This window comes from Cucumis sativus, chromosome 6, assembly GCF_000004075.3.
Source record: "Cucumis sativus cultivar 9930 chromosome 6, Cucumber_9930_V3, whole genome shotgun sequence".
Taxonomy (NCBI): Eukaryota; Viridiplantae; Streptophyta; class Magnoliopsida; order Cucurbitales; family Cucurbitaceae; genus Cucumis; species Cucumis sativus.
The window spans coordinates 20,127,794-20,142,896 of record NC_026660.2 but is presented as its reverse complement, the minus strand read 5'-3'; the positions used below and the strand labels follow the sequence as shown (position 1 = coordinate 20,142,896).

The 15,103-nt window shown below is 33.9% G+C and overlaps 2 protein-coding genes across 3 annotated transcripts; one reads left to right on the top strand and one right to left on the bottom strand.

Moving 5' to 3' along the window:
* The first annotated feature begins 290 nt into the window (after positions 1-290).
* Positions 291-1,657, top strand: LOC101207028 (transcription factor PRE6). Its single transcript, XM_004146699.3, has 2 exons — positions 291-566; positions 1,268-1,657. Exons 1-2 carry the CDS (start codon positions 429-431, stop codon positions 1,418-1,420), a joined length of 291 nt encoding a protein of 96 aa, XP_004146747.1. The 5' UTR covers positions 291-428; the 3' UTR covers positions 1,421-1,657.
* A 3,634-nt stretch (positions 1,658-5,291) lies between these two features.
* On the bottom strand, positions 5,292-14,932 carry LOC101207268 (xylulose kinase 2). 2 transcript variants are annotated; one of them, XM_004146700.3, is made up of 12 exons: positions 14,791-14,932; positions 14,611-14,683; positions 13,811-14,465; positions 13,611-13,699; positions 11,877-11,941; positions 11,324-11,379; positions 10,387-10,507; positions 10,232-10,306; positions 10,098-10,151; positions 6,839-6,933; positions 6,563-6,737; positions 5,292-5,782 (listed from the first exon to the last, which is right to left on the bottom strand). In XM_004146700.3, exons 2-12 carry the CDS (start codon positions 14,667-14,669, stop codon positions 5,550-5,552), a joined length of 1,677 nt encoding a protein of 558 aa, XP_004146748.1. In that variant the 5' UTR covers positions 14,670-14,683; positions 14,791-14,932; the 3' UTR covers positions 5,292-5,549. The 2 variants fall into 2 exon arrangements, with proteins under 2 accessions (XP_004146748.1, XP_031743261.1); XM_031887401.1 differs by lacking the exon at positions 14,791-14,932 and having other exon boundaries at positions 14,611-14,769.
* Between the last annotated feature and the right edge of the window lie 171 nt (positions 14,933-15,103).

The window sequence follows — 15,103 nt, the reverse complement described above, 5'->3', positions numbered from 1 at the left end:
CATATTCATCATATTTGTAATATGAAAAAAAATGTTATGAAATATATATTTTATAATTTATTTACCTATAATATATTTTGTAAATATTATATTTTTGATTTACAAGAACTTGTAAGTAAGGACAATTTAGAGGAATTAATAATAATTAATGAAGGGTAGTTAGGTTGAATATAATATATGTGTGTGACAAAAGTAAAAGGGAAAAAAAAGCAAGCCAAAATCGCCCACTGCTTTCTCCCATGCAATTGTCCGCTTCAACCCCAGCAAATGACCAAACCAAACCCATTATTTCTCTCTCTCTCTTCATATTTCTCTCTATATATACATCTCTATCCCATATCTCTCTCCCTTCATCCCCATAACGTCGTCCTTTAACCTTCTCTCTCCCTAAATACTTCTCTTTACCTTCATCACACAACAATTTTATCATGTCTTCAAGAAGATCTTCTCGCTCCAGAAACTCCACGGCTGCTTCTCCATTAATCTCCGACGATCAAATCGCTGATCTTGTTTCTAAGTTGCAACGTCTCATACCCGAGCTTCGTAATCCCCGTGCCTCCCACAAGGTAATTTAAAACACCAGCATATACTTTAACTACCATAAAAGAATGAAAGTCATCCTTGGTCTGGTTTTTGTTTATGATCTTCTTCCTTTCTGTTTCCAAAATGGTTATTAAATTTTGTCTCCCCACATGTCGGGTTGTGGGTCTCACACTGTTCCCTCCTTCCACTGCCAATGCAGCTGGGGATACTCCAAATTCCCCCCTCCACACACCCCTCCTATTTCAATTTATTATTATTCTTCATATAATACCCTTTCATAGTACTATTCATTTTTCAATCACTCCCTTATATATACGTGTATATATATAGATTTCAAAATCTATCCACTTCTAATAATAATAAAAGAAAAAATTAAACTTACTAAGATAACAGTTTGAATTTTCTCTTTACTGTATATGCAAAAAGATGATGGATAAATCTCTCTCACGAGCTACATTGGGGCAGCCTCTCAAAATTATAATGATCCCTTTGTAAAAGATTTTTCCAGTTTTCATTTCTAGTGTAAAATCACATGAATGACTTAAAAAAAATACTTGTGTGCATCTTGGCCCTGCACTAGATTCCACTAAAACGAGAGAGAGAGAGAGAGTAATATTAAGTTGTGGTGCATCGATTGGTTTTAAAAAAGAAAATTAGCTTGGAAAGGAATAGTTCTCAGGTGTTGTAAAAAGTTTGTAATGATGTTTAAATTTGATGGGTGTAGGCGTCGGCTTCAAGAGTGCTACAAGAAACATGCAACTACATAAGGAACTTACACAGAGAAGTGGATGATTTAAGCGAGAGATTGTCACAACTTTTGGCAGCAACCGAAAACGACAGCGCCGAGGCTACCATTATTAGGAGTTTATTTATGTAAAAAACCATTTAAATAACCACAATTTCCCTACCCCATAATTAATAATTACGACGTCCTTAATTTCTTATTTCTCATTTTCCTCTATATATATTATATATGATATTTAAATTATATTGTTTAGCTAGGGCTCCTTTTGGCCAATGTATTAGACCACTACACAGAAGGGTGTGCTATATTTTATGCATAATATAACACCTCTTTTGAGCAGAGAGTTTGAAGTACCTTTGACTTTTATAATATTATTCTATGAACTCAATATATAAATATTGATCATGTTAATTGCTTTTCAAATTATTCAATTGGTGGTTGTCGTTCACGTGACGTGCACATGTTTTTGTATGTTTGGAAAATAATCATATTGGATAAGAGTGGTGTGTGATGATCATATGCTTATAGATTATTATATTCAATAATAATAATATAATATGCATTTATGGTTTACTGATGATAATTGATTTCTTTTTTCTTTTCTTTCAAATAGTGTTATAAGTAGGAAGTGGAGAGTAACAAATTAATGGGTATTGTGAAAGGTTTTGTAAATTGTGGGCTATTGATATTATTGTATTAATGAGAAATATACAAATAATAATAATTTTCCTAGACTATACTATTTGATATATATATATATATATATTTACTTGTATTTTAATTTAAGGAAATAAAAATAATAAATAATGGAAGTGTTTTATAATAAATGAATAGAAAGAGCAAAATGGATGGAGGTAGTTTCTCCTATCCTTTTGTTAAATATAGTATAGGGTATGAATGTGTGGTGGAGCCAACAATAAATGAAGGGACAAATTTAATTTTCTTCTATTTTTCTTGTCTTAATTAATTCAAGGAAATATATCAAAGTTTTAATAAATTTATATTCCTTCCAAGTTTTAAAAATGTTGTACTTTTACTCCTAGATTTTGAATTTCATTAGTTGTTGTTTTAGTTCTAAGTTTCAAATTTTTAATTTTTGTTAACTTTGATTTTGTTACTAAATACACACTTAATTTTAGTTTTGAGAGTTGATGTTTGTCCATTAATGTAAGAGAATTGCAACAATTATAAATAATGAGTTTTTTTAAGTATATATATTTTCATTCCCTACTAACACTAATTACAAATTTTCAATTCATATATAAATATTATATATTAATGATCAACTTAAACCTAATGTCGTTAAATATGACCAAAGCAAGCATGAGCGATAGTTTGAAGGTAAAATTGTAAACCCGTGAAATCTACCATTTAAAAAAAACAAGAGTAAAAATATAACATTTTGAATTTTGTGGAATATAAACAAAAATTAACTCAAATCTTGATATTAAAAATGGAACGTTACAAAACTTTCAAATCAAATTTGAAGAATTGTTATTATTAGACAATGACTTAAAAAGATTAATGAAAACAAAGATATATGAAAGTTATATAGAGTGATTATATTTCAAAACAATTTAAATGAAAGATATATACAAAGACGTTTATGTGAGAGAGAGGTAGATATATACTAGATGATGTCTCGTGACATTGGTGTTTGGGTAAATTAATTTAATTTAGAGAGAAAAGATGTATAGATTTTGATGATACAATGAATTTGATATCATTTGAAATATTCAAAAACGAAATCTCACGGACTATAAGAGAAGAAAACTCCACAGAATCCCTTTGGATATATCACTCACCAAATACAAAAAAGAAACCCTTTCAATTCTCTCTCTCTCATGCCGTATCCCTCAAGGCAATGCACTCTATACTAATACTTATTTCTTTTTATTATTTCATATCACTAATTAACCTCTACTATATATAATATATACACACACGTATGTTGTGTTAATTACAATATATAAAACCTATTGTATCAACTTAATTAACCCTATATTTTAAAAGTTGTATTGATAATAAAAAAAAAGGCTTCAAATTATTGAATGTATCAGAATTTTAAGCTTGGACTTTCACATACCCAAGTGTGTTCAAATAACATGTAATGGAGGTTTTAAATTGTGAAAGTTTGAGATTTAAATTGGTATTTATAAGTTTGATAGTTGAATTTTGATGGATTTAGTTAATTAATTTAGAGAGTGGAGATTAGATTTAGGTGAAAGGTTTGGCAGTGCGTAGAGGCCGCAGCAATGTTGACTCAATTTTTTGAAGATAATATTGTTTAGAAGAAATAGAAATTCGAAAACCCTAAATTAAATCCCAAAGACATGGCGCGAAAATTGCGTTTATATATTTATATTTGCTTTGGTCTTTCCCAAGTGGACGCCATGAAAACCTCTAAACCTAACTCTCTTTAATTTGTCTTTTAATTTACTAATTTCTCTTTCAAAAGAAAAACGAAACAGTACACAACATAAACTCCAAATTCTGCCTTTTCTCTCTCTCTTTAATTAATTGCCAACTAAACTAAACCATCTTTGTTTCTTTACTTTATAATTGCCTTTCTGTTCTTCTCAAACTTGGCAAATTAAGCTCTTAATCACCTACCTTAATTAATGATCATAACTCTCTCACTCTCCTTACAAAAACAAATTCTTGTGTTTGTTAAATGACCAGAGAAATAGTTTCTTTTTAGAAAATTTACTTTACCTTTACATATTTCTTCTATAAAAAAATGGATATCTCAAGAAGATAACCTTTGCATACTTCAAAAACTCACATATGGAAGAACTCGAAAAAGACAAATGGGGAATTACAAATTACATTTAAACGCTCCGATCCCTCATTTGTAATTTTCAAAAGCATCTTGAATTTCTTGAACTTCTCTTACATAATAGCTTTGATGAGCATATGCATCTAAGTTGATATTAATTTATTACTAATTAATTCTAAGGAGAAATATTTCTGTTTGTTCACCAAATCGAATACAATAATGATGTAACTCAACAATATATGTTTTCAATCGAGCATGAAAGACAAGATTCTTTTTATCATTGCAATGCCTGACATATTATCATGATAGATTGTTATTGGCAATCACATGCACTCTACTTAGATTCTCCTTAAAACCAAACAACTTCAATTGCAACAATGTGTGTACATTCTCATTAATGATGTCAAACACTTTTTGTTACACAAGTATATGTATATCAAGTGTAATATATATAAATCAAATACCTAAATTATTACTTAGCTATTTTAAAACCATGTTCGTTTTTATTTAAGGATTGAAAACTAAATGATGTGTGTTTTTCAAAATAAAAGAAAAACGAGAGTTAAAGTTGAAGAAAATTAAAAAGATATTCACGAGGGTTGATTTTTTTATTTATGTCATTAACTAAGGCAAAGCTAGTTTCTATGGATCATTACGTGTTAATGATATGTTTAAATCTAGAAACTAGTTTTTAGATTATTATCTTTCAATAACAATATTTTTTTCCTAGAACATAATTGCTTACTAATTTCTTGAAACTAAATTAAGAATGTCACCACTCTGAAAATTAGTTACAATGTCAATTGAAAACCGACATGAAAGGGATATGTTTGTCGATTAAACCTAACATTGAAGGAAGTTGTACTTAGAGGTGTTTATTGTTAGTCACCCTTAATGTAAGTTGTCACCACGCCCTCTTGAATATTATAGTTCACTTTTATTGACTAACATTAAAGGAGTTTGTGTAACACTAAATGTATATCGTTTAATAGGTAGTGTGGAGTTTGTGTAATATTAGATGTATATCTTTTAATAGGTAGTGTTAAGGGTGTAAAGCCTTAAGGTTGATTTATCAACCAAATTAAACCAATGTTGATTTAGTATATATTCAAAACCATCTAAGTAATTAGGCAATTCTTAACTTGCAAGCCAAATACATCTTTTTATGTGTATTACACCTCACAAATACAGAGAGAGAAGTAATAAAGCACTTGCGCCAAGAGAAAGAATGAAGCACTAATAAGTTCTTATATACATAAATAACTGAATGAGAAACCAATCGTTAGTCTCAAAATTCCAAAAAAGAAAAAAGGCATTATTTTATTTACCATTGAAGTAAATACTAAGCTTTTATTCATTCCTACGGATCAAATTGCTCTGTTTGGTTGATATTATTCCTACGTTCCAATGGGAGCATTATATTATTGCGGCTTTATTCATAATTAATCTATAAACAAGAATGTGCAGCAGCCTTCCATAGTTTCAGCATCGTCCAAACTTTTGAACAAGACGGTTCTCAATTTCGATTCTCTTCTTCATCAAAACAGCATATTTGGAAACTAGTTCCTGATCTCCAGCAGCCACTGAGAACTTGCAAGCCAGAGATGTCTTCTCTAACTTGTCCTTGTACATGCTAGAGATGGGTACAAAACTCCCCTTCTTGTTGCACAACCAACCATGAGCAGCCCTCAATGCTGCACCGAGCGAAGCTGAATCTGGAAAGGAAGCCAAAAAAAAAAATTGAGACATTGGAGCTGAAATATGTGTATAACTATATCCTAGTTTGTTATTCCGAGATTGAACAGAATGCAACAAAAGAGCATACTGTTGAAGAGCCATACATATCACTATTATACCAAATGTGAGTTCCAAATCACTTGCGGAATGACAAAAAGTACTTTGAAATCGTTAAAAGCATTTTTTTAAAAAAACTTTCTTGTGTTTGGCTATATAAAAAAAAAAAAAACTTTGAAAATTCTAACATCTGCATCTATTCATCAAATAAATTTCAATTCAAAAGTACCTCTACGAAACTTCCTCTTTAATTAACCTCAATATACGAAACTTCAACTTTAATTACCCTCAAGAATAAGGGCCCATTCAAATTGACTTTCTAAGTGCTAAAAGTAGGTTTGAAACAATTTTGAAGAGTATGTTTTTCTATAAACACAGTCAGGAGAAATGCTCAAAGTTTAAACTATTTTCTAGAATGAATTTTGGATGATTTTGAGGGGCGACAATTGCTTTTTGACCAACCAAAGCATTTTTCAAAATTTACTTAGTATTGACTTGGATAACCAACTAACAAATTTGAAATTCTAAAAACAAGTAGATAGTAGTCATCCCAAATTCATGATAAGTATTTTCAACTTTTTCAAAATCACCTTCGATCATTATAGCCAAACGTGAAATTTCTTATCGTCATCCAAAATAGATAGAGCTGATTTTACCGGTTAGAAAATGTCATTATAGAGATAATATATAATACAACATACCAGATCTTTGAACTGTATAGACATCACTGCCAAAGATTGAAGCTATGGAGGAAAGAATGGTCTCATTCGCCGAAGCTCCTCCAGTTGCAATGATCCGATTTGGAGGCGAAGGCATCCCAAATCTTTCAGCATGAGCTCGCATCGACAGGAATTGGCCTTCAATCAATGCTCGTACCTGAAATATTAGTTAGTTTGTTAATAGTTCTTTTCAGTAAGACATCAAGACAATTGAATTTGTTCAAACAAACAAAGATCTTTCCTAGTAATCCTCCTAACCTCTGAAGGAGAATCAAATTCCTCGACCTCATTTTCGGTCACTCCCTCCATAGTGTTGCCCTTGAAATTTTCAAGGCTATACCGATGAACGCCAACTGAAACCAAAAGTAATTACCTCATCAGCTGCAATTTTAGATTTATGATCACATTGGAGTTTGATTCAACACATCTATGCTGTTGTATTAGCAATCAAAGTAAAAGTGATGTATTATGCTCACTGTGCTGTTAGCAATGTTGGTTTTATATTCCACTGATATTTTATAAGTTGTATGCTTTATATTTTCTTGATATTTTAGTTGAGTATTGGGTTTAGTATAAAAACCCCTAGTTTGTCATTTTATTTGAATAATAGAAAAATTCCAGAAAAAAGACTTTAGTCTTCTTTACATGTTCCTGTCCAAGAATTCAGACACACACCAACTTGGTATCAGAGCTTCACCAATGAAGGAAGTTGTGACCGGCAAGAACACCTCCGACAAGGAAAAGGAGGTAGTGCTGACAGAGGAAGAAATCCCATCTCCACACACTTCGACTGCCCGATTGATGACCATTGAAGAAAGCATAGCAGAAATATTCGACCGAATGGGAATTCTTGAAACCACCGTGGAGAGACTTGCTCGCGGGCTTGAAGAGGCATTGAGTGCCCTTCCCCAGCAGCAAGAGATCGGCAACGGTAACCACCAAGAACTCCGATGCATTGCCGGCCGAAATTCTGGCCAGTCAGACCATGAAAATCGCCAGAGTTCGTCAGAATCGTCCGACGAAGGTGGGGAACCACCTCAGCGGCCGCCGGTTACAAGAGCCCAATATGGGTCTTCAAGTTTCGGAGGGTTCTGAAGATGAAGAGACGTTTTTTCGCCCAGGCCAAAGAAAGGGAAGAAATATGAGAGACGGCCGGTGCCAGAGAGAGATTGGATATCAAAACCCAGTTTTCAGAAGAGGCCGAAATGGTGGAGAAGACTATTTTGAAGGCAGATTAGAATCAGCCCAATACAAAGGAGATGGAAGAAGAGAAATATTTCAGCAAGACTTCAAGATGAAGGTCGATTTACCAAATTTCAGCGGTAAATTGGATATAGAAGCATTTATTGATTGGGTTAAAAATGTGGAGAGCTTCTTTGAGTATATAGAGACAGCCGAAGACAAGAAAGTCAAGATGGTCGCGTTGAAGCTCAAATCGGGTGCATCGACTTGGTGGGATCAAATCCAAGTCAATCGACGTTTAATTGGCAAAACACTCATAAGGAGCTGGCCAAGAATGCTCAAGATGATGAAAGAACGCTTCCTGCCCACGGATTTCGAACAGATTCTTTATCAACAATACCAACAATGCCGCCAAGATAATAGGAAAGTGGCAGAATATGCTAAGGAGTTCCACCATCTAAGTGCAAGAACCCAAACGAACGAGAGTGAAAATTATCAAATAGGCAGATTTGTTGATGGTCTTAAGGAGAACATACACGAACAGCTAGATTTACAGCCCATAGCCACGTTACCGGCCACAATTTCGATGGTTTTTAAAGCTGAATTGAAGCTGGAAAAAAGGCAGAAAAACAGCGGCACCAAGAAGAACCAGTGGGAGAAGGCATTCATCCCGTACCAACGAAAGAATTATGACAATACCAAACAAGCTCAAGGCTCTGGTACATCAAAGGCGAAAGAAGGACAACCTTCCAAAACAAACCAAAGCCCAAGAACTCAAGAACTCTCCACCAAGAACAGTTCAACCAATTACCCAAGACCGAATTTGGGATTTTGCTACCGACGCAACCAAAACGGACACTTATCCAATCAATGCCCACAACGGAAAACGGTAGCATATGTTGAGGAAGGAGGGAGCCAATAAGACGAAGCGAAATCTAATTCCGAAGAGGAAATAAACGAGTTGGAACCGGATGAAGGGGAACAACTATCTTGTGTGATACAACGAATTCTCCTAACACCAAAAACAGAAACTCGCCCTCGACGACATTCATTGTTCCGTACACGCTGCACAATTAACGGTAAACTTTGCAATGTCATAATTGATAGCGGAAGTAGCGAGAGCATTGTCTACTCAAAACTTGTTCAAGCGCTCCAACCTCAAACTTGACCCACATCCACAGCCATACAAAGTGAGTTGGATAAAAAAAACCGGGGTATGATTCTGTCCTTGTTATAGTTGATCGATTTAGCAAAATGTCTCACTTCTTGCCTTGTAGGAAAACATCGGATGCCATTTATATTGCTAATCTGTTTTTTAAAGAATTGGTACGGTTGCATGGAATCCCCAAGTCCATAGTTTCCGACCGTGACGTCAAGTTCCTAAGTCACTTTTAGAAGACACTTTGGAAAAAATTCAACACAACTCTCAAGTTTAGCACCACTAGTCACCCCCAAACCAATGGGCAAACCGAGGTTACAAATAGGACACTTGCCAATCTCATAAGGTGCATTGGAGGTGATAAACCTAAGCAGATCTTGTCCTAGCCAAAGCAGAATTTGCGTACAATCACATGAAAAACTGAACAATAGGGAAGTCACCATTTGAAAAAGTGTATACTAAGTTACCTAGACTAACTGTTGATCTTACTAACATACCTTCTAATGTTGATTTTAGCTCCGAAGTTGAAAATATGGCGGAAAGAATAACAAAGCTCCATAAAGTCATAACCGCCCAAATTGAAAAGATGAACCAAGCATACAAAAGTCAAGACGATAAACATCGAAGATTTAAAGAATTCAAGGGAAGAGATCTAGTAATGATACACCTTCGAAAGGCAAGACTATCGGCAGGAAAATACAACAAACTACAGCCAAAGAAGATAGGACCGTATCCAATAATCAAGAGATTTGGAGATAATTCATACAAGATTGATCTCCCCCATCACATACACATTAATCCTATCTTCAATGTGGTTGATATATTCAAGTATTTCCCTCCCGACCAGCTACACCTTTCAACCTAAAACTCGAGGACGAGTTTGCTCTTCTTAAGGGGGAGGAATTTGATGTATTATGCTCACTGTGTTATGCTCACTGTGCTGTTAGCAATTAGTTGACTGTTGGTTTTATATTCCCCTGATATTTTAGAAGTTGTAACGTTTTATATTTTCCTGATATTTTAGTTGACTATTGGGTTTAGTAAAAAAAACCCCTAGTTTGTCATTTTATTTGAATAATAGAAAAATTCCAGAAAAAAGACTTCACTCTTCTTTATGTGTTTCTGTCCAAAGAATTCAGACACACCAAAGAGTGTGAGCAATAATGGGAGTTCTACCTGGAAGGGGTGGAAGAATTTCATGTTCCTTATAGTAAAATCCAATCTTTCCACCTACATAATACAGCTCAAGATAAGGAAAAATAAATGAAACCACAAATATTACAAGTTGAAAAAATGGGATTGTCTTAAACCGTTTAGAGGAGGTGTTTGCTGCAGAAATTTATTGAATGTATTCCAAGACTTCTCTGCATGGCGGTTGCGAACATCTGAAGAAAATTTTTCATTAAATTTAAAAGGTACAATTAAACAAAACAACTTACAATAAAGGCAAAGGAAATTGCATCACCTTCGCGTGTCAATGATCCATTCTTGTAAACCAGCATTACCATGTAGCTCTCCGGGTCTACTGGGTTTGGAAAAACATGACCCTCTAACCTGGGTTGCGGATCGCTAGTAATCCCAAATACCTAAATAATATGTACAAACGGATTACAAACTACAAGATTTGACTAAGACTTGTAAAACCTATGATATATTAATAAAAGGAAATGTATTGGGTGTGTTTGCAATACCTTCTAGTTTAAGCACCTCTTTTAAAAAATAATTATTTTCAATTGATATATAACTTTATAATTATTTTTAAAAGTGTTTTAAAGAACAGTATCTTTTATTGCCATCCAAAAGTGATTTTATAAAAAAGAAATGTGTTTTTTTTCCTTGCTTCAAAAGTTGTTATTGAATTAACAATTTTCTGAAGTGGTTTTTATTTATTACAATTAAAAAAAAAACACAATCCTCTAAACCACTCAATAAGCTATACCAAATATACTTAGTGCATGTATCCAGTGTTTTTGAAATGGTTAGAATCAATTTTTCATATTCAAAATCATTCCAAAACATATTTTTAATGACTAATATCAGTTCTAATGCTATAAAATTTGGGTTTGACTGTATAAAATCAAATACTAAATTGATTTTGAAAGATTAAAGATGTTTCAAGATAACACGAAAAAAACTACTTAATCTTTTTAAGCTCACTCCCAAACATGCCCTTATATTAATATTATTTTTCTAAAGGCACAATAGAAAATTTGATTTGGTTTAAAAGGCAGTTTTTCAAAAACAACTCCAAACACTCTTTTGATATCCTCCCATTGACTTTACCAGCTTGAAATAAAGTAAAGCACTTATTAGATTGGTACTCTGCCAGCCAGCTCCCAGTCCAGTTAAACTCAAACTACAATCTCACATTCTGAATTTACTAAAACAATAGATGAACTCACAGTGTCACTTGTCCCAAGACTAATTGCAAGATCCCCAGGAGTATTAAGAGTTAGACCTGCGTGTTCCCAAAATAAGGGGTAAACAAAATATAGTTAAAAGAGAAAAATATGCAAGAAAAATATACAAAATTCGGACTACACTGGAAGCCATTAATGTTTTTATCCCAATAGTTGAGAACCTTGAAATATTGATAACCTAGGATCATTATAAGATCCCTCTGTGTTCCTTCTCACTTAATCAAGCTAAAGAGGAAATGGTTTAAATTGCACCAGATCAGCCTTAAGTTCCAACACCTTCATTTACTAGTCCAAACCCAATCTACTAGCATTTAAATCTAGAAAGTAAATTGAACTAATCATGAATTGGGGTAACTAGAGAACTACAAAAATCAGATGAATTTAATGTCATATATCCAGACCAAACTGGCATTACAAAGCAAGAACATAAATGTTTCAACAGAAATCATTCGTATCTTCTTATATTTAAGCAGAGAAAGAAAATATCATGCACATAGGGAGGGAAGTTACAAAAGGAAAAGATGATTTTAATCACCTGCAAGGCTGTTGGGATTGTCTCCTGACCACTGAACAACCATGCAATTCTCCTTAAAGTTATATCTACACCAAGATTTGTAAAATCATCAGCAGTTTAACTTACTAGCAAGTACCTTTTAATAAAACAGCAAGTTTTGTTAATGTTTCTAGGATAAGTACTTTTAGCAAAATACTTCAATTATAAAAACTTAAGTGAAAAGTATGAAAAAAATCTTTGATATTTGTTCTACATTCTCCAAAGTGTTTTTGAGATGCCTCCAGATCATGAGATAAAATTACTTTGCAGTTCGCAAGCATATTATTCACAAAATTTGAATTATGGTAAAAGCGTTTTATGTCACTCAAAGCATGAAGATGTTGAAGGAGAGCACTCCCACACATAGCACACGTAGTATGGAAATTATGAGATGCAACCTTCATAAACATATGGAAAGAGATTCCCTATTACATACTCATGCCATATTCTTGATTTTCAAATTATGAAATTTTATAGGGAAATTAAGCGCATATAGAGCGATGAAAATTAGTTTTCATTCTAGTTTCCACTAATTTGATCAATTATCATTGACAAAGTTGTGCTGGGTTAATATGTATATATGATGCATGTATGTGTGTGTATATATTTTATGAAAACAACTACTTTCATTGAGAAAGAATGAAGAATACAAGGGCATAAAAAAAACCATCCCATTAAAGGAAGGGAGACCAACGAAGTAAAATGTTGCCGGTAGAATAGTTAAAAAAGTTCTTCGAAACTGAAGACCAAAGAGACGCATGATATCTAACCAAGAACTAAATCCCACTATGCCCCTCTCTCTACCCCTAAACATCTTAACATTCCATTCGCCCCAAATATCCCAAATAAACGCGCACACCTCGGCACGCCATAAAAAGCCTCCCTTATGAGAGTGAAAGGAAGATGGATAAGGAACTCCTCAATCATCGCTCTAACACTCCTCCGGTCGGCATAACTGACACCAAATAGCTGACACCAAACTCCTGAAGGAAAGAGCACCAAACAGGCCTCGCAAATTGACAATCCCAAAATAGGTGATCAAAACCTTCATCCACCATCTGACACATCAAACAGCAAAAAGACCCAACAGGTGAAGTCCACCTCCAGACAAGCCTATCAACAGTTTTAACTCGACCAAGCAAGACGGTAAAGAACCTAACTTTCTTAGGAACCTTAATCCTCCAAACCACATCGAAGACCCAACTCCTTAGAGGGAGCGGGATCCAACAACAGACCAATTAGAGAATTATAAGAAAATCCCTGACTAGGATTAGGAATCCAAACACGAGCATCTCTCCTCCCCTATCTATCAATGAACCCCTCAAGTAAGGAAAGAAGAGAGGCCACATCCGTTGGTTCCCTATTGGTCAAGTTACAACGGAACCCAAAAGATAAAGACACAGAACTCACTAAAAGATCTGAGATAGTACAGATGCATATGAAATGAATAAAATGGATGATTATAGAACAAAATGTTTCATTTTGCTAATCCTTTACTAGATAGGAACATCCATATGACTAACTCTCCTATGTTAATGTTTGACATAATCTTAAAAGCATGTTGTGGAAAACTTTTGTACTGCATTGTATGTTAAGATATACCAACGAGGTTACATTCTATGTACTACGCTCTTATGTAAGAGACATTAGATCCAAGATTAATAAAAAAAGAATGTTTTCAACTTTCTTTATGCAGGTCTGAGGAAGGAGACTAACCTCTTGACAAAATATGGAGCAATGTAACCAGCCACACCATATGCAGGGGCTAGCTTCCCAAGTTTCTCCTCCAGACCAGGGGCAGTGGCCTATGGTATTGGTGGAATTAAGAATAAAATCAAGGAACAAGAATGTGAAAAGGATTATTGGAATTTAACAAATAATATTCATCGCATAATCATAGTTTCAGCACATTGTACCTCTAACACTTTCTTAGACCAGGTTCTTTGTTTAATATCCATCAAATTCATTCCTGCACCGTCAGTTTCATCAATGGAGGCATATCCTCCAATAAGAAGAGACGCCACAAAAGAACTGACAAGGGAAATCCTTTCAGTATTTTGATAAACTTCAGGCTGAGTTTCATATATCTTCTTGATCTGGGGTCCAGTATATCTTTCATATGCTCGCGATCCTGTAAGTGTAGACAATTCTAAAGCTCCCCCAACGGCTTCCTCGATCTGCCGACATTGTGCAGTAGTGCTACTATCCATCCATATGGGTGATTCTTTAATGGAAAAGGCATTCACAAGCTGACCCGCTAATGGCTTCTGAGGATCCAATGAAGATAAGATTGTAGAACTTCCAGTTTTCCAATAAACACTACCATGTTGTTGTCCACTCCCAGAGACTGCAGCAATATTAGCGAAATCCAAATTGGACTTGACTAGCTTTTGAAGCATGAGGTCCAAAGCTTCCACCCACATGGATGTGGGGGAAACGATTCGGCCATTGATAGAAGAATCACGGTAAACTCCATCTTGGGTTTTGTAATGGGACAGTTCTGAATCAAAATGAACTAATTCTGAGGCAACAATGTTGAGATTGGAATCTAACACAGTTGCTTTCAGAGACCTAACAGAAAAATCAGTTCAGTGAAAAAGATTAAAAAAAGAAAAGAAAAGGGGGGTACACATCAATAATGATTCAAAATTCTAAACGAAATCAAAACTGAATCCATAGAAGAAACGAAGAATCTCAATTGTTGGCAAAAACATACTGTGTAGAACTGTCGAATCCGAGAAAGTAAGAGTTATCGGGTAGAGATAAATGCTCCATTGAAACCCAAAAATCTACAAATCAAGAGAGGCCAATTAAGGCTAGATGAGCGTTCTTTATATATACATATATATGAATTGTTTGGATATACATAGAACTAAGAAATGAGATTAATTCCTACCTCAATGCAGAATCTTAATATGGAAAGTTCAAAAGTTTGGTTACTTTTGAATTTGAAAATATCACTAAATCTTTACGAAATCTGTTGCTGATATTTTCCTCAATCCTCTCTTATTTACTTTAAAAAATTAATTATGTTTAATGACAACCCTCTTAACAATTTCTACTCAAATAAATTTATTATTTGAAATAATCTCTTAAAATTATCTAAATATATTGGTAGACACCATTGTTTCATTGTAATTGTATGTATCTCCATATTAAATGAGATATAAATTGACTTTAAAAAATATTGGGATTCTAAACTATTAAAC

Coding starts and splice junctions, on each gene's coding strand:
- LOC101207028 (XM_004146699.3), top strand. CDS start 429: ATGTCTTCAAGAAGATCTTCTCGCTCCAGAAACTCCACGGCTGCTTCT. Junction 567..1,267: donor ATCCCCGTGCCTCCCACAAG/GTAATTTAAAAC, acceptor TGATGGGTGTAG/GCGTCGGCTTCAAGAGTGCT.
- LOC101207268 (XM_004146700.3), bottom strand. CDS start 14,669: ATGGAGCATTTATCTCTACCCGATAACTCTTACTTTCTCGGATTCGAC. Junction 11,380..11,876: donor CAATCCCAACAGCCTTGCAG/GTGATTAAAATC, acceptor GGGAACACGCAG/GTCTAACTCTTAATACTCCT. Junction 10,307..10,386: donor TGGATCATTGACACGCGAAG/GTGATGCAATTT, acceptor AATTTTCTTCAG/ATGTTCGCAACCGCCATGCA.